Raw genomic sequence first — 25,748 nt, 5'->3', positions numbered from 1 at the left:
ACCCGGAGATTATCAAAGGTTTCCCTCAGATCATCTATCAAGGTTTCCTTCTTCCTGGACTTAACCACAATATCATCCACATAAGCATGAACATTGCGCCCAATCTGGTTATGAAGACAGTTCTGCACGCAACGCTGATAAGTCGCCTGTGCACTCTTAAGCCCAAAGGGCATAGACACATAGCAGAAGGCTCCAAAGGGAGTGATGAACGCCGTCTTCTCCTGGTCCTTAACTGCCATTTTAATCTGATGGTATCCCGAATAAGCATCCAATAAACTTAAGCGCTCGCAGCCCGCCGTAGCATCAATGATTTGATCAATACGGGGAAGAGCAAAAGGATCAGCCGGACATGCCTTGTTTAAGTCCGTGTAGTCTACACACATCCGCCAGGTGCCATTCTTTTTTAGCACGAGCACCGGGTTAGCCAACCACTCTGGGTGAAAGACTTCAACAATAAACCCGGCCGCCAAGAGCCGGGCCACCTCTTCACAAATGGCTTTCCGCCTCTCTTCATTAAACCGCCGAAGGAATTGCCTGACCGGCTTAAATTTCGGATCAACATTGAGAGTGTGCTCAGCGAGTTCTCTAGGTACACCTGGCATGTCAGAAGGTTTCCATGCAAAAATGTCCCTATTCTCACGGATGAACTCGATGAGCGCGCTTTCCTATTTTGGATCCAGATTGGCACTGATGCTAAACTGCTGAGATGAATCACCTGGAACGAAATCAACAAGTTTAGTCCCATCAGCCGACTTAAATTTCATTGCCGGCTCATGCTCCGTAGTCGGCTTTTTCAGAGAGGTCATATCTGTTGGGTCAACATTGTCCTTGTAAAATTTCAACTCCTCTGTTGCACAAACAGATTCTGCATAAGCTGCATCGCCTTCCTCACACTCCAAGGCCACCTTCCGGCTGCCGTGAACCGTAATGGTCCCATTGTGACCCGGCATCTTGAGCTGTAAATACACGTAACACGGCCATGCCATGAACTTGGCGTAAGCCGGCCGCCCAAATATGGCATGATATGGACTTCTTATCTTGACCACTTCAAAGGTCAATTTTTCCACCCTGTAGTTGTACTCGTCTCCAAAGGCCACTTCCAACTCGATCTTACCAACTGGATAAGCCGACTTACCAGGCACCACACCATGGAAAATAGTATTGGACTGGCTGAGGTTCTTATCAATCAACCCCATACGACGGAAAGTCTCATAATAGAGGATGTTGATGCTGCTGCCTCCATCCATGAGTACCTTAGTGAATTTATATCCTCCCACCTGAGGGGTCACCACCAGGGCCAAGTGACACGGATTATCAACCCGAGGAGGGTGATCCTCCCTACTCCACACAATAGGCTGCTCAGACCATCTTAAGTAGCGTGGAGTCGCCGGCTCAACAGCATTCACAGCCCTCTTATGAAGCTTCTGATCTCGCTTACACAGACTGGTGGTAAATACATGATACTGTCCACCGTTGAGCTGCTTTGGGTTGGTCTGATAACCCCCCTGCTGCTGTTGATGACCCTGGCCAGACTGTTGATTAAAGCCCCCTTGACCGTTCTGAGGATAAGAATTTGAGCCGCCGCCCGGGCCATGAAAACCGCCAGCGCCTGAACCGCCGCCCGGGCCATGGTTGTCATTAAAGGCATTGGAATTCTTAAAGGCTTTCATGATTGCGCAATCCTTCCATAGATGAGTAGCTGGCTTCTCCCTAGAGCCATGCGTTGGACAAGGCTCATTCAACAGCTGCTCCAGCGTCGGGCCTGACCCGCCGGCTCGGGGGGGTGGCCTCCCCTTGCGTCGCTGGTTATTACCCTGTGAGCTGGCGTTGGCCACGAACTCTAGGCTGCCGTCGGCCTTACGCTTGCCACCTCCTTGGTTCCCCGGGTTATGCTGAGGACCCTTGCCATTGCCGTTCTTCTTTCCCTTCCCTGTCCTTTCATCATCTGAAGCGGGGTCCTTGGTACTATCAGAATCGGCGTACTTGACGAGAGCCGCCATCAGCGTACCCATATCATTGCAGTCACGTTTAAGCCGCCCGAGTTTCATCTTCAAGGGCAGGAAACGACAATTCTGTTCCAACATTAAGACTGCAGAGCCGACATCCATCTTATCAGATGAATGTATTATCTCCTTGACCCGGCGAACCCAATGTGTCGTAGACTCACCCTCCTGCTGTTTACAGTTAGTCAAATCCACAATTGACATAGACTGCCTACAGGTATCTTTGAAGTTTTGGATGAACCGGGCCTTCAACTCAGCCCAAGACCCGATGGAGTTCGGTGGTAGCCCTTTCAACCAAGTGCGGGCAGTCCCATCTAACATCATGGTGAAGTACTTGGCCATCGCTGCTTCACTGACCTCCAGCAATTCCATGGCCATCTCGTAACTCTCGATCCAGGCTCTGGGTTGTAAGTCAGCTGTGTAATTAGGCACCTTCCTAGGCCCTTTGAAATCCTTGGGTAAACGCTCATTGCGGAGAGCCGACACTAAACAAGGGACACCTCCAGTCCTCGTAGGGATACCCACATCGACGGAAGTCGTCGGATAAGCCGGGGGAGTCTGGTAAGCCGTCAACTGAGGCACCTGCTCCACCTCCTGCCGCGCTCTGTCTTGGTCTGTTATGTGAAAGTCTCCGTTATGAGCCGGGCCATGGCCAGGGGGCGGGTCATGGCGTCGGACATTACTTGAGCCGGTCGCTGAGACCATGTGTCTGCTATAACTCGGGCTCCGGCCTGGACGAGGGGTTGAGTGGATCCTGTCCCGGCTGTAAGAGTACGCCTCTTGCTGCGCCAGCGCTGTTTGAAGGAGTTCTCTGACCCGGTGGGTTTCAATAGCCGTTGGAGAGTCGCCGTCAATTGGGAGAGCCGCCAGCCGTGCTGCTGCGGCGACCATGTTCTCCAGCGGGTTAGCATAATGACCCGGCGGTATTGGCACATACTGAGGCGGGGCAGGGTTCACCCAGGGAGGCCCCATCACTTGTGGCTGAACAGGGGTTCCAGACCCGGGCACTATGATCCCTGGCGGGTTACTAGACCCTGCACCTGGCGTGTTGAAGAGGTTTCGAGGATCGTAGACCGGAGGGAGTCGAGATTGGGCCTTTTGATGCCTCCTTCTCATGACCTTGTTGGACGCGTTCTGATCCATCGTGAGCCGGAAGGACTGTGCCTGAATCAACTGAGTCTGGGCGTCGAGAGCCGCCCTCTCGGCAGCCATCCTGATCCCTTCCGCTGCCAGATCCTCTTTGGCTTTCACTAGATCTAACTTTAACTGCGCCACCTCCGCGTCATGCTGAGCTTGATCCGCCGGGTCAACCGTGGCGGTTAACAGGGCCGTCATCTTGTCTGTGAGATCCATCAGCACCTGAGCCGGCGAGGGCACCGGGTTTCCTGACCCAGCGGCAGGGTTCTGAACAGGCTGTGCATCGGCCATGAAGATTCCAACCCGGCTCGGCGGCTCAAACGGGTCCGGGATACTGTCACCATCGGAACAACCCATGAGCCGGCCATCTTGAAGTTGATACAACGAGTTTGACTCATCTGTGGACGACTCACTGTCAGAGCCGGCGGCTGTCTCATCACCAGATCCAGATCCATCAGAGAGCCCTCCATGGACACATCCCACAAAAGCATGTTTCAAGGCAGGCAGGGCCCGGGCGGGTCGTGCGCGCTGAGCCGTCTCGATGAGATCGGCGCAGAGATCCGGCTCAGGGCCCGGCTCACCAATCTTGCCAATGAAGACATGAATTCCGCCGAAGGGGACCCGGTACCCGTACTCAATTGAGCCGGCCTCGGGGCCCCAGTTTGCATCGTCGATATAGAGCTTGCCGCGACGACTCTTGGTCATCCGGCCCACAGCGTATCCCTTGAGCCCTTCGAAGCTGCCCTTCAAGAACTCAAATCCACCGTGCGCTGGCCCCACGGTGGGCGCCAACTGTCGTGGAATTGTCACGGCAGATGTCCTCGAGCTAGGACTTAGTCGTGGAGCCATCGCAGCTAGGAAGCTTGAAGGGGTTAAACGGGACAAGGAACACGAGGGTTATACTGGTTCGGCCCCTTACGGTGAAGGTAAAAGCCTACGTCCAGTTGAGGTGGTATTGATTAGGGTTTCGATGACCAGGGAGCTTAACTGCTATGCCTGGCTCTCGACGATATCTTTCTGTCCCTAAACCGCCGCCGGGTCGCCCCTTTATATAGAGAGGTTGACGCCCAGCGGCTCTCAGAGTCCCGGCCGGCTCATAGGAGTGTCCGGCTCGGACTCTCAACTATTCTTGCCTTACACTACAAGCTCTACCATAATGACGGTTGTAACTATGGGCCTTAAGCCATCACCGGGTCTTAAGCCCATCTTTGGCCCACCGTCTTCAAGCTTAGCGCCGGGCTTCAGGCGATGACCATTATGAGTAACCCGGCCCCTCCGGGCAGGTGACTCTAAAGTTTATATCCTCAACAGTTAAGGTTTCCTAGCCATGGACATGAGTTGTCATTTGATAATGGGATCACATCATTAGGAGAATCATGTGATGGACAAGACCCATCCGTTAGCTTAGCATATTGATCGTTCAGTTTTATGGATATTGCTTTCTTCATGTCAAATACATATTCCTTCGACTATGTGATTATGCAACTGCTGGATACCGGAGGAATACCTTGTGTGCCATCAAACATCACAACGTAACTAGGTGATTATAAAGATGCTCTACAGGTATCTCCGAAGGTGTTTGTTGGGTTGGCATAGATCAAGATTAGGATTTGTCACTCCAAGTATCGGAGAGGTATCTCTGGGCCCTCTCGGTAATGCACATCATAAGAAGCCTTTCAAGCAAAGTGACTAATGATTTAGTTACAGGATGATGTATTACGGAACGAGTAAAGTGACTTGCCCGTAACGAGATTGAACTAGGTATGTAGATACCGATGATCGAATCTCTGGCAAGTAACATACCGATGGACAAAGGAACTAACGTATGTTGTCATAACAGTTCGACTGATAAAGATCTCCGTAGAATATGTAGGAGGCAATATGAGCATCCAGGTTCCGCTATTGGTTATTGACCGGAGAGGTGTCTCGGTCATGTCTACATAGTTCTCGAACCCGTAGGGTCCGCACGCTTAACGTTCGATGACGATATTGTATTATATGAGTTATGTGATTTGATGAACGAATGTTGTTCGCAGTCCCGGATGAGATCACGGACATGATGAGAAGTCTCGAAATGGCCGAGAGGTAAAGATTGATATATAGGACGATAGTATTTGGGCACCGGAAGTGTTCCGGAGTGTATCGGGTATTTATCGGAGTACCGGAGAGGTTACCGGAACCCCCGGGGAGGTATATGGGTCATATGAGTCTTAAGAGGGGAGCACAGCAGCCCACAAGGGGTGGCGCGCCCCCCTTGGCATCTGGCCGGATTGGAGAAGGAACAAGGGGGGTTCGCCCCTCCCCCCTTCCTTTCTCTCTTCCCCCTTCCTTTCTTCTGCGGTGTTAAAAGGAAAGGGGGGCGCCACTTGGGGAAACCCCAAGTAGGATTCAGATCCTACTTGGGGCGCCCCCTGGCTGCATCTCCTCCCCTCCCACCTATATATATAGGTATATATATAGGTATATATATGTGGGGGGGAGGGGGGCGCCTAGAACACATAACATCAATTGTTAGCCGTGTGCGGCGCCCCCCTCCACAGTTTAATTACACCCCGGTCATATTCTCGCGGTGCTTAGGCGAAGCCCTGCTCGGATCACTTCACCATCACCGTCACCACGCCGTCGCGCTGACGGAACTTATCTACTACCTCAACACCTTGCTGGATCAAGAAGGCGAGGGACGTTACCGAGCTGAACGTGTGCAGAACTCGGAGGTGCCGTACGTTCGGTGCTTGATCGGTCGGAGCTAAAAGATGTCTGACTACATCAAACGCTTCCATTTTCGGTCTACTAGGGTACGTAGACACACTCTCCCCCTCGTTGCTATGCATTTCCATGGATAGATCATTGCGTGTGTTTAGAATTTTTCTTTGTTTTCCATACAACGTTTCCCAACAAACGATCCTATGGTCAGACTTGTAAGATGCCGCAGTGGTGTTGTTGGTGGCCATACAATACGAGAAACGATGTCATCTTGATAGCCGAGTGCTATGATGTATTGTACCAGAATTCCACCATAGGGATAATAGCAAAAAACTATAAAAAATGTGGCAACTGTGTCAGAAAGCTACGACAATTCGAAGACGTCCCAAAAAGCTGTAACTATCTATCTATCTATCTATCTATACCTATATATATATATACCTATACTAATTTGTGACTCTCAAGAAATTATCACGTTAATCAGAAATTAGGAGCCGTTAATCTGATGGGACCGAGTTATAACGGTGTAGATTAATCCTTAAACTCCTGGGAAAAAATATCTAAATCAGAAAGTAGGAGCCGTTAATCTGATGGGACCGAGTTATAACGGTGTAGATTAAACCTTTAAATCGTGGGCAAAAAATATAAGATGGGACCGAGTTATAAACGTGTGGATTAATCCTTAAAATCCTGGGGAAAAAATACCTAAAAAACTAGCACGTAATCCAATCCCCACATATATCTTGCGTATCTCTCAAACAAGAAAAAAAAAACTCTCACATATCTCTCCCACAACCCAAAAACTCTCTCAATCTTTCATATATCTCTATCTCAAAAAAATACTTACTTTTCTTACATATCTCTAGAAAAATCTCTTCCAATATTTTTTTTGCGTAGAATCTCTGTCAATCTTTTAGTTTTTGAGGACCTCTCATGTATCCCTCCAACAAGAAAAAGAATACGAGTACAATATCTCTCCCAATCTCTCACGCATCTCTCTCCAATGACAGAAAACTCTCACGTACGTTTCTCTCTTCCCCAGTCCAACTCTCTCAATATCTCACATATCTCCATCTAAAAAAAGAATCCATCACGTATCTCTCTCAAACTCTCATAGAAAAAATCTCCTCAACTCCATCGGTATTGCCCATGCGTTTCAGCGGCTCCTCTCGATGTGGTCCTAAACTTGCGAGCTCCATTGATAATGAACTGAAGATTGATTGCCATCGGCCAAAGGCGCGTGGCGAGGCAGAAGGAAGGATCCGCTACATGGCTGCAGATTTCGTAGCACTAGTAGAAAACAGGGCTTTGGTCACAGGGCAGTATTCACATTAGTCCCGGTTCAGTCATGAACCGGGACTAATGTGAGCATTGGTCCCGGTTCATGCGGCTAAGGCATTAGTCCCGGTTCACCTGGGCCCTTTTGTCCCGGTTGGTGCCACGAATCGGGACTAAAGGGTGCGATGCCCATTAGTACCGGTTGGTGGCACCAACCGGGACTAAAGGTCTAACCTTTAGTCCCGGTTGGTGCCCTTTAGTCCCGGTTGGTGCCACCAACCGGGACTAAAGGTTAGACCTTTAGTCCCGGTTAGTGCCACCAACCGGTACTAATGGGCTTTGAGGCATTAGTACCGGTTCATGGCACGAACCGGTACTAAAGGTCCCATTTTGAAACTCTACCCCCTGTGGACCGCCTTTTCAGTTTTAGAAAAAACAAAAAAACTGATGGAAATGTCAATAAAATAAAATAAAATAAGTTTTTCATGTGATATGTGGTCTAGTTGTTGGGAAAATTTACAAATATGAATTTCGACTTTATTTGTAAAATCTCTCTGGAATTTGTAAAATGGGCATAACTTTTGCATACGAAGTCGGATGAAAAAGTTTTTTATATGAAAAATCATCTACTCGAAAAGTTACATCCGAAGACAAAAACGTAACAAAAAAATGTTAACAGAAAAAAAGTTACGGGGCTTTTAAGATCTAGAGTGGAAAAAATAAAAATAAAAATTCAAACTTACTAGTGGCGCATTGCTAGGTGCGCCACTAGTAACAGAAAAAAATATAGTTTCAATTTTTTTTGGAAAAAATATGGTCAAATCTGGTCAAATTGTGGTCAAACTGTGGTCAAACAATGGTCAAACTAATTATTCTAGAATATTAGTGTTACTAAATAATTATTTCAGTTATTTTGAATTTTGGTCAAATCTGGTCAAACTGTGGTCAAACTGTGGTCAAACAATGGTCAAACTAATTATTCAAAAATATCAGTGTTACTAAATAATTATTGTTTTTAAAAACAATAGTTTCAAACTCAAACAGTGAAATGTGTCACTTCACGCTTAAGCTAAATTCCTGAGGGTTAATAGGATTGACATCTTACTGTTGTCAGGAAAACAACAAGTGCAGACTTGGAAACGAGGGAGAATAGAACCCGGAAGTTAAGCGTGCTCAGGCTGGGGGAGTGGGAGGATGGGTGACCGTTCGAGAAGTTAGATGATTTGGAATGATGAGGAGTGATTAGAGATTAGAGGATAAATTGAGCAGTGATGAGGGGTGGTGATTAGAGATTAAAGGTTAAAATAATTCAGAAATTTGAAAATAAAAAAAAATTTCAAAAAAAACATAAAATTTCCTTTAGTCCCGGTTGGTGTTACCACCGGGACTAAAGGTGGAGCTCCACGTGGCCGCGGCCTTTAGTCCCGGTTCGTGTAAGAACCGGGACTAAAGGGGAGAGGCATTAAAACCGGGACTAAAGGGCCTTAGCAACAGGGCCAAAAGCCCCTTTTTCTACTAGTGTAGGTACTCGGGCCCTCATCTACGTGTACTAGAAATAGATCCGTCTCTGGGTAATCATCAAGCTTGAAGTGGCTAGATCTTCCTTTTTCATATCCCAATATATTTGGATGATCATATCAGTGGTGCTCCCAGTGGACATGATTTTGTTTCTCTACTAATATGATAAGATTAATTCCATCCACAAAGATTCATGCCGTGATGTTAAGCATGTAGCATCTGGAAGTCCTTTCTATTAACGCCTTATATGCCTCATCCTTAGAAACTGGGTCTGCTTCCTCTCTCCCTCCAAAGGAAAAAAACTCGACGATTGATTCAGGTGTTGAGATTCTCCAAGTACCAGAACTCTGTCGTGCGATGGATAAACTTCCCCATCCATGGCTCCGACGTGGACGGATTAAACCTCCAGCAAGGTTAGACCTCCCAGCACAACAATGCACGTCTTTGCAGTATGCCCCTGTCCTTTGGGCAGTTCTATCTATCCATGGACCTGCTCACTATGTGTATGATGTATTGTGTGAGCAAAACACCCATTGTAATGGTCACCGGAGAGGGGTCGGCCATGCTGAGGCTGTTCAAGTCGCGCATTTTTTTTCTTATATTGGCTCTTTCCAGTGCGTCATTAATTTCAGACCCCTCAATAATACAGGTCAGCATATATGTGCAATGGGTCGGACAAAGCTTTTACTCTGGCTACCCCGTTGACAAGGATCAAGCTTGATATGGTCCATGTTCGTACTTAATATTGGATATGAAAATTATGATTTTGTGCTATAGAAAGCCTGCTTTGACTATTAAATAAGGAATTGTCTATAGAACAGTTTCTCAGATTGGAATTATTTTTCACAATGTATGCCTGCAACTATCAATGGTTGTAGAAAATCAATGATCACCCAATATTCAAGATTTTTATTTGCATTTAAATTACGGACTGCTATAAAATTCATGATTGGAATGACTGGGCGCTCTTAAGGTTTCTGTATTAACTAAGCGATCATGCATGGTTTGTTTCTTCAGCAATCGCAAAATATTTTTCCATGTAGTACATGCGGAGATGGAAGTAAATTTGTCACCTAAGGCCATGATGTACGACCCAACTTTTCAGTTTATACATATTCCATGTGATTCATGTGCATGTAATAGAAATCCGTTACATGTAAGGTTCATTGCTATTGAACCAAAGCTCTCTCGATGTTGCGGCTTTCTTCAAATTCGAATCCTATCAAGTCGTCAGTTTGTTTAATCTCAACTTATTGGTTCTATCATTGCCTGGTTTTTTAACTCGCAACATTCAACACGGAGTTTCAAGGATATCAAATATCTGAAAATACTCTTCTTATTGTTTTAATTCTAATGAGTTTGTCTACAGGAAAAATAGTTTCTATTGATAATGAAAACATATTAACTTCGAATTCCATAGTTCATGTAATTTAATGTTTTGAAGAGATGACTATAATATGTAAAAAGAATAATACTTTGAGATAGTACACATATAAAAATGCCAAGCATATACATATACCAGAGTAGACCTAAGAAAGTAAGCAATATATATTAGACTGCTCTGCATGCTTTTGAAATGACATAAAAGTGATATCAAACTTCCTCATAGATATAAAGGATAAAATCATATAAAGATATAATATCAAGTTATCCAACTAACTCCTTTGTGGAATACATAAATTCGCCTATGAATCCCCATGTTGAAAATACTATATGACTTATTTGAAAGAAATTAGATGGCACGTCCCAGTGTAAATGTACACAACACATAGCTTTATGTTATATAGATTACAATGTAATACTAAATAACTGGCCGTGCGAATGCACGGGTTGGCGACTAGTCGGGGTAATTCGTTGCAAATCGCTACAACTTCGGGTTAGTTGCCAGTTTGGGAAATTGATCGCAATTATGACAGAGGTGGCCTACCCGCCAACGATGACATGGGAAAAAGTTAACTCCATTACAAGTGATCGTAAGAATACCACCATTCGGCATGCTCTCACAAACGGAATTAACTGACTATCTATTTATCCATATAAATCCTTGCACAATGCTGGAGATGACCAACCAGCGAGGTGATCTTTGCAATAAAAAATGGGGCATCACGCTTGCCAATTTTTGAATCAATCTCGCATCCATCAGACTTGGCGTATGAATAGTTATCAGAATTTGAAAGGTTATCGAGTGTATGATCCCAACGTGTATGGAAGTAGTCTACAGGGCCGATCCCGCAATAAGCCTGTAAGCATGCATAAGTATTTAATTCACATCCTTAATATTTGAACTACTTTCATAAGAATGCTGAGTCGGTGCTCAGATTAATAGGAACTTATAAGTCGAACGTCTAACGATGGTTAGGACATGCATACCTTGTTGAACCCAAAAGTATATCTAATTGGGTTATTCCAGGAAACCAGGTAGTGCTGATCTCCACCATCTTTGTTCTTGCCACGATAGATAACCGATGCCATCGAACCTGAAAATGACCCTTGGCAGTGAACGAAGGCAGCCCACTGACCGTTGCCAATCCGTTCAGGGTAGCCCCTGCTATTGAGGATGTGCCCAGACCAGTCATGGTTGCCGACGTGGTAGAGGGTGTCGCCGGTCGCGTTATAGATGAAGCACTGCGTGGCCCGCGGCCAGTAGACTTGGATGATTACCTTGGGACACAAGTACCTGCAAGCCATGACATCTTTGCGGTCCTCGCACATCAGATTCAAGGCCTCTCGTGCTCGGTCTTCCCGCTTCTTGGGTTTCCCCTTGTACCCTGGCATTTGATCCAACTTGTAGTTGTCAACTACTTCACCAAAGAGATTCACCGCCGTGCTCAGTCCTTTTCTCTCTTGTTCTTCTAGTTCTGCTATGTGAGTTTGTCGGAAGTCCTGCACATTCGGATGAACATATTTTTGGGGAAATGGCGGATTTTGTTGACTCAAAATGAAGCATTAAAGGGATAAAAAAAACAATGAGCACACATGGCGTGGCTATCTCGTGTGCGCACGCTGACGTGCACAATTTCAGACATCATACATTTTTGTAACGCCCGAACAATTAAGCTACAGTAAACCCCTGTCAATGGTGCCATGTCATCATGTTACTGTTGTTGATCTTCGCTTGATCCAAATCGCAATTCAAATTCAAAACCGAGTTAAAATTCAAAATTTAATTTTGTCAAACATGCCAACTAAAATGTTCAAGTTGTTGCAAATAATCATTTGGTAATATTGCTGGAGAAGCCATCTTTTTATTAAAAAAATAATCGCACCACAATTTGTAAAGAAGTGGATTAATAAATAATTTAAATGGCTTTTATAATTTCTAAAATATTCAACTAGTTTATTTGCGGGTGAAACTTTTTGTGGCAGAGGTATATTTAATAATACTAATTTAGAAGCTAGTTTTGTATTTTGTGTAAGTTAAAATAAAATGAAACTTAAATACAAAGCAATAAATAGGAAATAAATAATAAAAGAAAATAAACCAAAAACTAAATAAAAAGAGGACCCCCTCCCCCCAACTGGGCCTCGGCCCAGCAGGCCGCCAGGATCGGGCAGTTGGCCCCGACGCTATTGACGCCGCCGCCCGAGACCCGGCACCGCCTCGTCGTCCCCTCGTCGTCGCTAGCGTCCCCGCATCCTCCTCGCCGGCGCCATCACGCCTCGCCAGGGAACCCCTGCAACGGGGGTGAGAATCCCCTTTCTACCCCGCTTCCCTTTTCCCCGTTCACCGCGCCAACCTGCCATGCTCTCTGCCCCGCTCGGCTCCTGGTCACCGCGACCTCCCCTGGCCCTTGGCCGCGTCGGGCCGCGCCTTGCCATCGCCTGCTCCCGCTCCCGGCCAAGACCTACCCTGGCCGCATCGTGGCCTCGACGTGCTAGCCACTAACTGTGGCCATGGCCAGGCCGTGCTTGCACGGCTATGCTTAAGGCTCGGTGGTGTCCCTGACATGTGGGGCCGCCCCATCTAAGATGTTTTAAAAATAAAATAAAAATGTTAATGGAAATAAAAATTAATCAATTAATTAATTAACTTATTGACCTTTGTCTACTTAACTAAACAAGTCTAATTAACTTGCTAATTAAAATGTTAGCAGATAATTAGTGAACAGCCTATGACATGTGGGACCCACTTATCAGATTGACTAGTCAATGGCCAGAGTTGACCGCTAACATCATGCTGATCCAATATATATTTACGAATTAAAATAATTTCAAAAAATGAATTAAAACCTTAAATTGTAATATAAAATAATCCGTAACTAGGATGAAAAAGTTTTATACGTGAAAGTTGCTTAGAAAGACGAGGCAAATCCAAATACGCAATCCGTTCGTCTGTCATGCGTCCCTAGCATAGCGAACCTGAAACCGTTCCCCTCCATTTCTTCTGTCCAAAAAATTGCAAACTTCGGGATAGCATTCCCGGATGTTATCCCCCTTTGTTGGTATCACGTAGCACTGCGTTAGAACACCCCTAGCACCGCGTATCATCATGTCATGCTTAGTAATGCAACCGTGTGCTTTGTATTTACTGTTTCCCCCTCTTCTCCGGCAGAACCCGAGACCGCTGCTGATGCCCCGGTGATCGTCTACGTCGACGACGACCCTCATTCCCTTTTAGCAGAGCTTTCAGGGAAGCAAATCCCCCTTGATCATTCTCATATCGCCCATTTCATTCTCTCTCTTTCTTGCATTAGATTTTCCTATTGTACTTGTTTGCTCCTATCTCATGCATAGCCTGCTTTTGTAACGTGCTTATTGTAGCTTACATGCTTATTCTAAACTGCTTAGTATAGGTTGCTTAGTGATCCATCAGTGGCCCCTCACCTTGTCCTAGTTTCCCCGGCTTGATAACCGATGACTCGATCAACGTGATCAACGTCCAGAGCCCGACACATCACATCACACCCCCTTTTGTTGCTCGACTCTGCGTAGCTACTATCAAGTGCCAAGAGTGATACCTCGTAATGCACTCCTGATGATAACTCTATAGTGTAGCTATTCGGTCGTGGTCATCGAGGGTGATTCCTCCTTCAGCACTCCCGATATGACTGTCGTGCAACCCTCATGTGCGAACCTCGAGGGTGATTCCCTATGTTCAACTTGAGGATTACATCGAGTGGGATCCGTCGAGGGTGATTCCTCGGGTTTTCCCCCTTGATGTTTGGACACACGGTTACTTAATTTTACTTCAAACAATGTTAAAGTAGGGCGGGCCCGGTGAGCACCCGCGAGAGATACCTGTGAAAGTAGGGCGGGCCCGGAGAGCACACGTGACTTGATGTGAAAGTCGGGCGGGCCCAGTGAGCAACCGCGAGTTTTCCACGTGGTACAGCCGGGCATTCTGGGCCCTTGCCGTAAGTCCATGAGACGGGGCGACGGGGTCACATCGATCGTGAGTATCTGCTCGTCTCCGCGAGCTGCTAACACACTGATGGTTTGGGTATTTGTTCTGAGTTGGCCACTGGCCTTTATGCACTAACCACCACGCGGGAACAATTATGGGCACTCGACGTCATAGTATCAGCCAAAGCTTTGTCAGACATCCAGTTAAGCGTTGTGGGTCTGTCAGGCCAGTGCCACCCAGGATGAGGTGGTGCTCGTCCCGGCTCGTCGCACAACGACCCGGAGTGCAAAGGGCGATGGGCCAGAGACCCCGGAGTGCTTAGGATGTAGACCGGCGGGGACCTCTCTGCTGAGCCTAGGTAGGGCTGCGACGTGCTGATCTTCCGAGGCTGGGCATTAACCCAGGAAAGTGTGTCCAGCCAGAGTAATCAAGCATGTTGGGTAATGTGGTGCACCCCTGCAGGGAAGATTATCTATTCGAATAGCCATGTCCATGGTAACGGATGCTCGGAATGGTATCCTGATCTATTACAACTAGGAATGGATACTTGAGATATGTGATAGATATGTTGGCTCCGGGATTGCTTTCTCGCAGGGAGTCGAGGAACGATCTCTGGGCATTAATACTACAACATGTTTGTTAAATATAAATTGCTATTATGTACCCTTCTGAATGCTGCAAGATGTTTGGAGCTGCTTGAAGATGCTAGTCTTCGATAGGCTAGGCCTTTCCTTCTATTCTGGCATTCTGCAGTTCAGTCCACAGATACAACCCTTTCATTTGATATTGATGCATACTTAGTATAGATCCGATGCTTGCGAGTACTTTGGATGAGTACTCACGGTTGTTTTGCTACCCCTTTTCCCCCTTGTTTCTTCTTTCCGGTTGTTGCGATCAATTGATGGATCCCAGGAGTCAGATGCCAACGCCGACGACGTCTTCTACCCCGACGGTGCTTCTACTACGTGGAGACCGCCGCCCAGGCAGGAGGCCTCGGCGCTCTTCGGTCGTTGTTGCTTTTGTGTTCGCCATCTTATGGCCCCTTGTTTAACTAAATGTTTGTACTCATATATTGTTGCTTGCGCTGACTCTCTTGTGTATCGAGCTCGTATTCGAGTCCTCAAGGCCCCTGGCTTGTAATATAAAGCTTGTATTATTTTTTATTTTTGTCTAGAGTTGTGTTGTGATATCTTCCCGTGAGTCCCTGATCTTGATCATACACATTTGCGTGTATGATTAGTGTACGATCAAATCGGGGGCGACACATTCAAATTGATCTGGTTCAATGCGTTGTTTCCTTTTCATTAATTTCCTTTTTTTATATTGCATGCAGCCACCGACCCCCTTAAAATCAGTGGGTAGTGAGATTAGAGGGAGAACTCAGGGGGGAGAAAGATTAGAGGAAGCACTCCAGTTCAAATCAGGGGGTGGGGAGATAGATTAGTAGAAAATCTAACCGGGCCCCACGTGAAATGGGAGGGGGGGGGGAGTGATTAGGGAAAAACTCCACGCATGCGTTGCGACGTGCGCTCATGAAAAAGTCTTTTCCCCTTCTTTCAACTTTTCATTGACTTATCTTTCTTCTATTTTCCTTTATTTCTTCTTTTTATCGTATTTTCTTTCCTTTCTTTTCCCTTTGTTTCCTTCTTTTCATTGGCTTCTCTTTCGTTTCCCTTTTATTTTCTTTCTTCTTTGCACCACCATTGCACACCCATGTTTTACAACAGTTTCACCGTGTTCCACAATATTTTTGTAGTTTCATAATGTTTCACCATGTTTCAAAATCCTCTTGTGAAAACATATTCGAGATTGGTCTTGTTCTAAAGGCCCCATTATCAAGAACACAAATGTGCAAAAAAAAATCATAAATCTGATTTCTATTCAAAAGATAAATTTGAAATATTCTTTGGATCACACAAAAAAGTATAGACGGATGTGGGAGGAGGAAGGTCTCTGGCAGCAACGAGTGGGAAATGTTCCCCTATTTTTGCTGACACACATGTATCGAACAGAATGGGTGGGTACTGTGCAAAAAGGAACTCGTCACATTTCTGTGCCGGGGGGGTGGGGTTGCCGCCAGAACCAATGGCTTCGATTAGTACTGGGAACGGTCCTTGGGTCCTATCCAGGATATCCAATAAGACCCATGATAGTAGACCCATGATAGTTCCGCTCCACTGTCTGATGACAAAAATCAACAATTTGTTCCTACCCTCTTGCAACCTATATTCTTATGCATACAGGTTGAAACTATTGCACATGGCTTCCAAATGGACACCAGGTGAAAACTGACTTTTTGAGCTCTTAATACATCGATTCAATTGATTGTGTGCTGAGGCTGTTTCGTTTCCGTGCATCATGATATGTCTGACATTGGTGGTTAAAATATTGGACAGATGCAATGGTTTCATGTGAAAACGAGATTAATAAAAATTACCATCATCCCAAATAATATACATTGAGGCCTGAACTTCCATTACCATGGGAACTTACCTCAAATGATGTGTTCCCTTGCCCTCGATGTACATAATCCAGCGTTTCCTTGGCATCCCTAAGGAACTCTCTTTCCTGGTCGCTATTTATCTGCGATAAAAAAAGTTCACAAAGTTAAAAATCAAACTGTATTCGAGTTCACAGGGAGTCAATAATATACATTGAGGCCTGAACTTCCATTACCAAGGGAACTTACCTCAAATGATGTGTTCCCTTGCCCTCGATGTACATAATACAGCGTTTCCTTGGCATACCTAAGGAACTCTCTTTCCCGGTCACTATTTATCTGTGATAAAAAAAGTTGACAAAGTTAAAAATCAAACTGTATTCGAGTTCACAGGGAGTCTGACATATTACTTATGTTATCATTCTAACACAATACTCAACAAATCATATATACCAAAGAGAGTCATCTCCACTAACTTATTTATCTCAACATGCAAGCATGTCACCTTACCATACAACTATGAATGGGATAAGGCCCACCTCAACAAGCAATAATGCATGGGTTAAGACCCATCACAACATTCAAGTATGCATGGGAAAATGTTTTCCGTTCAATTATTCCACCTATATTCAAATATTGCTACAACAATGCATAATAAAATATAATAATTCATATGTATTTTTAATTTTTGTTCTGATGTTATCAACCTAAATTTTCATCAATCAATTCCCACAACAATGTGCGGGGTGTCCTGTAGTTCATCTAATACGCGTTGCTAACGTGACCTTTCCTTGAATCTTGTAAATTAACAAGTTACTATCAGTCCCTGGTGTTAAAATTAGTGTAACCCTATGTATACTGGATCTTAACAATAAGCGCAAAGAATCCTACAGATGAGCTACTTACACCAGTCCAATTGCACGAAAGCCAATACACAGAGAAAGTTGCTAACCCCTAGGCTTTTATTCCCTCGCATTACTGAACAAGCACACATCACATTAATGCAGCTGTATGCAAATATGGAAAATTGATAGAACTGTTCTCGGGAGCTAAACTGTGTCTAGAAAGCGGGAGAGGAGGGAAATAATTACACCTAAGATAAAGGGCGGACAGAAAACCCATATGTTGGAATATTTTACTGTGTAAAGGCTGATTACTAGTATAGTTAATTTTTTACCATCATCTGAATTAATGAAGCCCCCCCCCCCCCTTCCTCCCTTTGGAATGAAAAATAGAAAATCATAGTAAGAAACAATTGTGCCATCATTTGTGATCACACCTTGTTCATCGATGACCCTGTGTGATTCATTGAAGCGCCAAGGACTTGTATTGCAATCTCCGTCTCATTCAAAACATTAATGATTTCCCCTATACTTGGTCTTTTGTGTCGATCTGCATCCACACAATTTAAAGCTATTTCGATGCATCTCTTTACTTGTTTGGAATATGGCTCCAACGCGTGAACCAATGTTGTTTGTAGCTTAGTCTTCCAGTAAGCATGTACCTACCAGTGTGGAACATAAAGCATGGGTATTATATCAAATATATGGAGGCATTATTCATGAAATATTTACTACTTATCTCAATAAAGAAGAACTGTTGCTCTCACAATCTCTATGAATTCTTGGGGAGACATTTCAGCACTTCGAAAGTGCTCCGTTGGTCCAGCCATTATCTTTATAATTACCACACCCAAACTGAATATGTCAAACTTAATGGAGATTATACAGGCGTCAATATATTCCGGTGGTAGATACCCACTGCATGATAAAATGACACATCATATATGTTACTGATATACATAGTTATTCTCCTACTTGTTGCAGAGTAGTGTGTGTCTATAATTTCTAAATTCACATGGATGAGTAGGCTTACCGTGTTCCTATGTCACTTTTTGTGAATTTTGACTGTTCTCCTCTGAAGAGCCTTGACAAGCCAAAATCCGCGATTTTGGGCACCATATTTTCATCTAGCAGTACATTGGCTGGTTTTAAATCCAAATGATACATAGGAGTTTGCAATTCCTCATGAAGATATTTCAAACCCTGACAAATTCCTTTAATTATTGCATAGCGTGTGCGCCAATCACGTTCCTTAGATTCATCTGCACCAACAAACAATGTGCACCCTCAAAAACTATATGTTATGAACGATTGATTAAAGTGGTATCTTATGATACAAGTAGAACCCCGTGTATCTCATACCAGTAAGAAATTTCTCAAGGCTTCCATTTTGCATATATTCAAAGCAAAGTGCTCTCTGTGTAATGTCAGCCAAGACCAGGTCACCATTATAAGGTAGGAATTCTCGCCGAGTTTCATGACTATAGCCAACTAACCGCACAATATTTTTGTGTTGCAGATTTGCGAGATTGTGATACTCCTTCTCAAATTGCTCATCTTCAAGTCCTGGAATGTAATTATGAAGAAGCTTCACAGCAATCCATTCCCCATCTGTATGCTGTCCCTATTCAACATATATAGAAATGCATGCATGGTTTAAAGTTCTGTGTGCGGCTATATATGCAATATGTTTAAGCTGAAATTTGTGCATACTCATGTTTATTTATCTAGGGACCCATATTAAAGTCTCAACTCTCAAGATAATTTATAAGGATGAGGTCATGTTACACTCTGAATAAAAGAAAAACCTAACAGTGCAGAGAATGACGACTTATTCACCACACGTTTGTTTGTCAGCACAGACCTTGTCCAACTATATGAAATTGTAGCTAGAAATCTTGCATTGGTTTCCAACTGTACCTTATAAACATTTCCGAATGATCCAGTGCCAATTTTCATGTCTGCAGAGAAATTTTTTGTAATTTCATTTAATAACTGGAACGACATAACCCTTGGCACTGCACTTAGATCGTCCATGTTATTCCTTTCTCTGGTAGAGAATGAACCCAAATGGTTACCTGAAGAAGAAAATCAATGTCTATATTTTACAGGTAGAACTGCTTTCTTTCCTAGTTGACCTCCCTCAAATGACCAATTGAGCTTGCACGAAATCTGATAAGTCTGACTGATGTATGAAAACACAACGATAATATATGATGCAAGGTTCTGTTTGGAGGAAGGAAATTTGAATCAAAAGCTACTAGATTGTCAGCAATGCTGCAATGGGAACGATGGAGTGAATACCTACTTGATACTTGCCTGTGGCGTGATAGTGATATGCAGAACAAGCAAGAAGTTGGAAACTGCTATGGAGTTCCAAATCTGCATCGGACAACAAAGATGCAAAATTTATGGTAAGATCGATGTTGACCCAAGTTAGATCTGAAGTTCGGGACACAGTATATAGTTGGAACCAACTTGAAGCGAATCCAAGACTAATCTAACAGACGAGTCGAGGATGAAAATTGAGGTGAATGAGTTGGAAAACACAATACACAGAGTGCTGGCTATAGACATGTTGAACAGAGCTATAGAAGATTATTCAGAACATCTTGCGGCGGGGTCAGGATTCAAAATCTGTGGGGTCAAGCTTTAACATTACACGCCAGTCGGTATCTTTATTTACTAAAGAGCAATAAAGCTAAGAGTAAAGACCTGCTCAGCACCGAATGTCTGAACCTGCTGGGTTGCTCGCGCCCTCTGCGTCTCGCGAGCGGACGGGCAGCTGCTCGGCGTTACGGGATGGCCGGCTGAGCAAGTGGCGACGCGGCTGCCGTCAGTTGGCAAGCCCTGGCTGTGGCTAGCGGCGCTCGCACGCTGCTCCCGCCTTCGCTCCTCAATGTCTCCCCGCCTCCCCGGCAGCCTGATTTGCTAGTTTCTACGAGGTAGAGAAATGGGGACTGAGTTTGCACGGGAAGAGAGAGAAAGATGTAGAAAGGGATTGGGGATTCGGATGATTGGGTTGGGAGAGAAAGCGAGCGGTGCTAGGTAATTGTGCTAGCTGGACTCCAATTAGTAGCAGTAGGTGTTGGTTTTGTGGCAGCTAGCTAGCCAAGTCCCGTGTCTGATTGGGTTACCTTGTTTCGAGCAAGTTGAGCCACTTGCTCTCTCCACTTGTGCTCTCCGCCGCCTTTATGAATGGAATTTTTCTTCACATGCAAACAATCTTGACTAGTAGCCAGCTGCAAGTGGATATACGGTTAAGTTTGTTTAAAAACCTACAAATCTTATTTAGATCGACGCCGCCTGCTTGCATGACAAAGTCTACATCTATGGCAATAAGACGAATGATTCTCTCGATGAGCTATGCTCTGATGGCTAAGAGCATCTACAACCGGACCCCTCGAAATCCCCCTATACGTCCGAGCAAACAGCCCGTTCACTGTCGGATCATGAAATTGGCTCCCAACCAGATCCCTCAAACTCAACCTAAATGTACGGACTGTCTGGCACCCCCATAACCTAGCCCATATCTAGGGTGGCCAGGACACGTCGGACCAGCTGCCTACTTTGGTCAGCCCCATTCCCACAAAAACCCAACTCTGAACCAAATCCTAGACCATTGACAACACTCTCGACCGCTCCACTTGTTGTCTCCTCCCCTTCCTACCCCGGACCAAACTCTCCCCTCCATGCCCCCACCTCTCCCCACGGCCAGCCCCAACAGCGAGCCGGAAGCAATCATCTGCTGAGGGATTGTGGAGGAGGACAAGGAGCTCTGCGTCGTCAGACAAGGAGCTCTCGTTTGTGGGAAAGGGCGGCTCTTCGAGTTCCACGACGTCCCCATCGTCCGTGGGGATGAAAGCAGCATCTGCGGGCGTAATTTTTCTGCACCGTCGTGTCGGCCACCTTTGCACCCACCCCTCATAGCCACTGGCTCCTCATGCCGTGTCAGGCACCTTGATCGACCCCACAGTGGATGCTGGAGTTCGAGGCTGTTATGACCGGGCAGACTTATGCCCGTAGGAGGCCCACCGGGCAGGCTTAGCCCATAAGTTATCTTAGTTTTATTTCACGTCATGGTTATATAAACAAGTTGTAAGACTATTTTTAGAATTAAGCAATAAGACAATTCTATTGCCTGGCCCCTTGAGGAGCCAGAAACCCTAAACCCCAGCCGCCTCCTGTCTCCGCCGCCGCCGCACTCGCCGCAAGGACGGCGCCGCGTCGCCTGCCGCCGCGCACCAGCCCTCACCCTCCTCCCTCTTTCCCCTACAGGCTACACCCTAGACCGGGTAGAACCCTAGCTCCTATCACCTTGGTATCAGCTAGCTAGGGTTCGACCATGTCTTCACCACCACCAATTCCGCCGCTGCCCACCACCGCCGCCGCCGCGTCATCGCCAATCCTCTCCAGGGCGCCGATGGGCCTCTCCACTGCGCTGATGGGTTCCACCGCCGGCGCCTCTACCGGCCAGTCGCCGCCTCCCTCCACGGGTCCGCCGCCATCACCCTCCACCGCGCCGCTGGTATACTCCCCGGCGGAGATGACCGGCGTCCTCAACGATCTGGTCACCGTTGTCCAGGGCATCCGGCTGTTTCTGGGCAGTCTGTACGGGCCGCCGCCACCTCTGCCGCCGTCCACCTCCTCCGGACCGCCCGCCCTACCCTGGTACTCGGTACCCGCGGTGCTCGCCGGGACCCAGCCGTCGTCCGCCACAGCGCCGCAGTGGCCTGCGCCGGCCCTCGCCGCGCCACTCGCGCCTCCCGCGGCCGCCACCACGCCGCAGTGGCCGCAGTGGCTAGCGCCGGCCCTCGCCGCGCCACCTGCACCTTCCGCGCCAGTCCAGTAGCCGCCCCCGCTGTCAGCGGCCCCGCCGCCCAGCTCCGGACTGGGGCTGTCCACACCGGGAGGTCTTTCGATCTAGCACGTCCGTTTTCCGCTGTCGCCGTCCCCGATTCCGGCCTGGCTGACCGGGAAGGCGCCACCGCCAGTCTGCATGGAGGCCGGGGATCCACCGATACCCACGCTGTAGTCCGGTGACCCGTCCGGCTCTGCGGGCCCCTACGCTGGCTGCCCCACCATCGACCGGGCGCCGTCGTCGTTGCTGCTCCACACCGCCTAGCCAATCGGCCATGGCGTTTCGACCCAGACGCCGCCACGGTTCGCCAAGATTGACTTCGCCACTTATGACGGCACGGAGGATCCCCTCAACTGGCTCAATCAGTGCGAGTAGTTCTTCCGCGGACAGCGCACGCTCGCGTCGGATCGCACTTGGCTGGCTTCTTACCACCTCCGCGGTGCAGCACAGACGTGGTACTACGCCCTCGAGCAGGACGAGGGCGGCATGCCCCCGTGGGAGCGCTTTCGCGAGCTATGCCTCCTTCGTTTTGGGACACCGATCCGCGGGAGCCGCCTGGCAGAGTTGGGCCGCCTACCCTTCACCTCCACGGTGCAGGATTTTGCCGACCGCTTCCAGGCCCTGGCGTGTCATGCGCCGGGTGTGATGGCACTACAGCAGGCCGAGGTCTTCGTCGGCGGCCTCCCAGACCACATCCGCGTGGACGTCGAGCTGAGGGGGCCCCAGGACCTTCAGACGGCCATGTACTATGCTCGGGCTTTCGAGCATCGCTCCCAGGTTTTGCAGCCGGCGCCACCGCCTCGCGGGGGCCGACAGCCCCCCGAACCACCCCCGACAGCACCTGCGCATCCGGCCGCTTCGCCAGTAGACACCCCGGCAGCGACGCGGCCTTTTCGTCGGCCCTCTCAGGCAGAGCAGCTCGAGCGCCGGCGCCTGGGGCTTTGCTTTAACTGCGATGCGCCCTACACGTCCGGCCATGTCTGCCCGCGCCTCTTCTACTTGGAGACGGCTGACTATGTCGAGGAGGACACACCCGTCAAAGGGCTCGGCGAACCCACCGCAGCGGAGCCCGCGCCTGCGCCCGCTCCGGCGACGGCCCTCGTCGTCTCGCTCCATGCGCTGGCCGGCATCCGCGACGAGCGGACTATGCTCTTACCGGTGACGATTCACGGCGAGCATCTGGTGGCCCTCCTAGATACAGGCTCCACGCATAACTTCCTGCCTGAGGCCACCATGCGGCGCTTAGCGCTTCAGCCGACATGCGGGGAGCAACTTCGGGTCACCGTGGCTAAACGGCGACCGCCTCCGGTGCCATGGGCTCGCGCGGGACATGCCCATCACTATCGTCGACGAGTACTTCACCATCACGTGCGCCGGCATCGACTTGGGCTGCTTCGACTTCGTCCTCGTCGTCGACTTCTTGCGGACTCTCGGTCCCATCCTCTTGGACTTCAATGCCCTGATGATGACATTCTGGCATCTCGGCCGCCGCGTCTAGTGGGAGGGCATTGGAGGCGCCTCGCCAGCGACGCCCCAGCTCCAGCTGGCCGCGGCCACCACCGAGACCGAGCATCCTCTGTTGGATCACCTCCTGCAGCAGCACCATGACCTCTTCGATGAGCCACAGGGTCTTCCGCCGGCCCGGGTCTACGACCACCGTATTCATCTTCTGCCGGGCTCGGCACCTGCGGTAGTACGGCCCTAACGGTATCCTCAGCTACAGAAGGACGAGCTGGAGCGGCAGTGCGCACTCATGCTCGCCTTGGGCATCATCCGGATCTCCACCTCACCGTTCTCGCCGCCGGTCCTCCTCGTCTGTAAGTCGGACGACACGTGGCACTTCTGCATCAACTACCGCGCCCTTAACGCCATGACACTCAAAGATAAGTTTCCTATCCCGGTGGTCGATGAGCTCCTGGACGAGCTACATGGGGCGCGCTTCTTCACCAAGCTCGACCTACGGTCGGGCTACCATCAGGTGCGGATGCACCCGGATGATATCGCCAAGACGGCGTTTCGAACCCACCACGGCCACTTCGAGTTCTTGGTCATGCCGTTCGAGCTCTCCAATGCCCCGGCGACATTCCAGGCTTTGATGAACGACGTCCTCCGCCCCTACTTGCGTCGGTTTGTGCTCGTTTTCTTTGATAATATTCTGATCTACAGTGCCTCGTGGGCGGAGCATCTTCAGCACGTCGCCATTGTCTTCAACGAGCTTCGAGTGCACCATCTTCATCTTAAGCGCTCGAGGTGCTCGTTCGGGACGCCTTCCGTCGCCAACCTCGGTCATGTCATCTCGGCCGAGCGGGTGGCCATGGACGCCAACAAGGTGGCGGCCGTCGCCGCCTGGCCGATTCCGCAGTCATCACGGGCAACTTCGCGGGCTTCTTGGGCTCGCGGGGTACTACCGGAAATTTATCCGGGAGTTCGGCCTCGTCGCGTCCCCGCTCACGCGCCTGCTCCGTCGCGACGCCTTTGCTTGGGATAAGGACGCGACCACGACATTCGAGGCCCTCAAGGGGGCCCTCATGACGGGTCCCGTCCTGTAGATGCCTGACTTCGATCGCCCGTTCACCGTCGACTGCGACGCCTCCGGTGCGGGGTTCGGCGCAGTCCTTCATCAGGGCGATGGACCCCTCGCCTTCTTCAGCAGGCCCTTTGCCACGCGCCACCTTAAGCTTGCGGCCTATAAGTGCGAGCTTATTGGCTTGGTGCAGGTGGTGCGTCACTGGCGGCCCTATCTGTGGGGTCAGTCTTTCCGGATCCATACGGACCACTACAGCCTCAAGTTTTTACTGGACCAGAGGCTATCTACCGTGCCGCAGCACGAGTGGATCAGTAAGCTCTTCGGCTTTGACTTCACCGTCGAGTATCGTCCGGGCCGCCTTAACACCGTCACCGACGCCCTGTCTCGGCGTGACGCCGACACCGCCATCGGTGGCTCTGAGGGGGCGGCATTCTGCATCCGCTCGGGCCCTCCTTCGCCCTCTTCATCGACACCCGATGGGCGACTGCGGCCGCGCCAGAAGCGCTCCTTCTTCGGCAGCAGCTGACTGCGGCTGAGCTGGAGGAGCCGTGGCGCCTCGCCAACGAGTTGCTCCTCCATGGGCGCCGGGTCTTCGTTCCCGTGCACGACGATCTCCGTCACCAGGTGCTGCTGCTGGCTCACTCGGCGGGCCATGAGGGTGTGCAGAAAACCCTCTTGTCTCCGCGTCGACTTCTACATTTCGGGTGATCGTGCCCTGTCTGTGACTGGGTGCGGTCTTCTGTGACGTGCCAGCGTAACAAGACGGAGACTCTGAGGCCGGCTGGTTTGCTCCAGCCTTTGGAGGTGCCATCTCAGTTCTAGGCGGACATTTCCATGGACTTCATCGAGGGCCTCCCCAAGGTGGGCGGCAAGTCGGTCATTCTCACGGTGGTCGACCGCTTCTCCAAGTATGCTCACTTCATCGCGCTTGGTCATCCCTACACGGCGGCGTCCGTCGCCCGGGCCTTCTTCGACAGTATCGTCCGCCTCCACGGGTTTCCCTCTTCGATCGTCAGCGATCGGGACCGCGTGTTCATGGGGCACGTGTGGCGCGATCTCTTCCGGATGGTGGGCGTGAAGCTCCGCCTGAGCACG

At 48.6% G+C, this 25,748-nt stretch overlaps 1 protein-coding gene across 11 annotated transcripts; it reads right to left on the bottom strand.

Moving 5' to 3' along the window:
• Positions 1 to 10,245: 10,245 nt before the first annotated feature.
• Positions 10,246 to 20,370, bottom strand: LOC109779053 (uncharacterized). 11 transcript variants are annotated; one of them, XM_020337649.4, is made up of 12 exons: positions 19,981 to 20,270; positions 19,574 to 19,647; positions 19,344 to 19,491; positions 19,186 to 19,226; positions 18,628 to 18,889; positions 18,299 to 18,527; positions 18,033 to 18,183; positions 17,703 to 17,927; positions 16,673 to 16,762; positions 16,477 to 16,566; positions 11,010 to 11,522; positions 10,246 to 10,879 (listed from the first exon to the last, which is right to left on the bottom strand). In XM_020337649.4, exons 4-12 carry the CDS (start codon positions 19,222 to 19,224, stop codon positions 10,664 to 10,666), a joined length of 1,815 nt encoding a protein of 604 aa, XP_020193238.1. In that variant the 5' UTR covers positions 19,225 to 19,226; positions 19,344 to 19,491; positions 19,574 to 19,647; positions 19,981 to 20,270; the 3' UTR covers positions 10,246 to 10,663. The 11 variants fall into 11 exon arrangements, with proteins under 11 accessions (XP_020193238.1, XP_020193239.1, XP_020193232.1 ...); XM_020337650.4 differs by having other exon boundaries at positions 19,344 to 19,450; XM_020337643.4 differs by lacking the exon at positions 19,344 to 19,491 and having other exon boundaries at positions 19,186 to 19,343; positions 19,981 to 20,370.
• Positions 20,371 to 25,748: the final 5,378 nt, after the last annotated feature.

This window comes from Aegilops tauschii, chromosome 2 (genome assembly GCF_002575655.3).
Source record: "Aegilops tauschii subsp. strangulata cultivar AL8/78 chromosome 2, Aet v6.0, whole genome shotgun sequence".
NCBI lineage: Eukaryota > Viridiplantae > Streptophyta > Magnoliopsida > Poales > Poaceae > Aegilops > Aegilops tauschii.
The sequence above is the reverse complement of the archived record's forward strand: the minus strand, read 5'-3'. Positions and strand labels throughout refer to the sequence as shown.

Coding starts and splice junctions, on each gene's coding strand:
- LOC109779053 (XM_020337643.4), bottom strand. CDS start 19,302: ATGGACGATCTAAGTGCAGTGCCAAGGGTTATGTCGTTCCAGTTATTA. Junction 16,567..16,672: donor AAGGGAACACATCATTTGAG/GTAAGTTCCCTT, acceptor TTTTTATCGCAG/ATAAATAGCGACCAGGAAAG. Junction 10,880..11,009: donor ATACTTTTGGGTTCAACAAG/GTATGCATGTCC, acceptor GCATGCTTACAG/GCTTATTGCGGGATCGGCCC.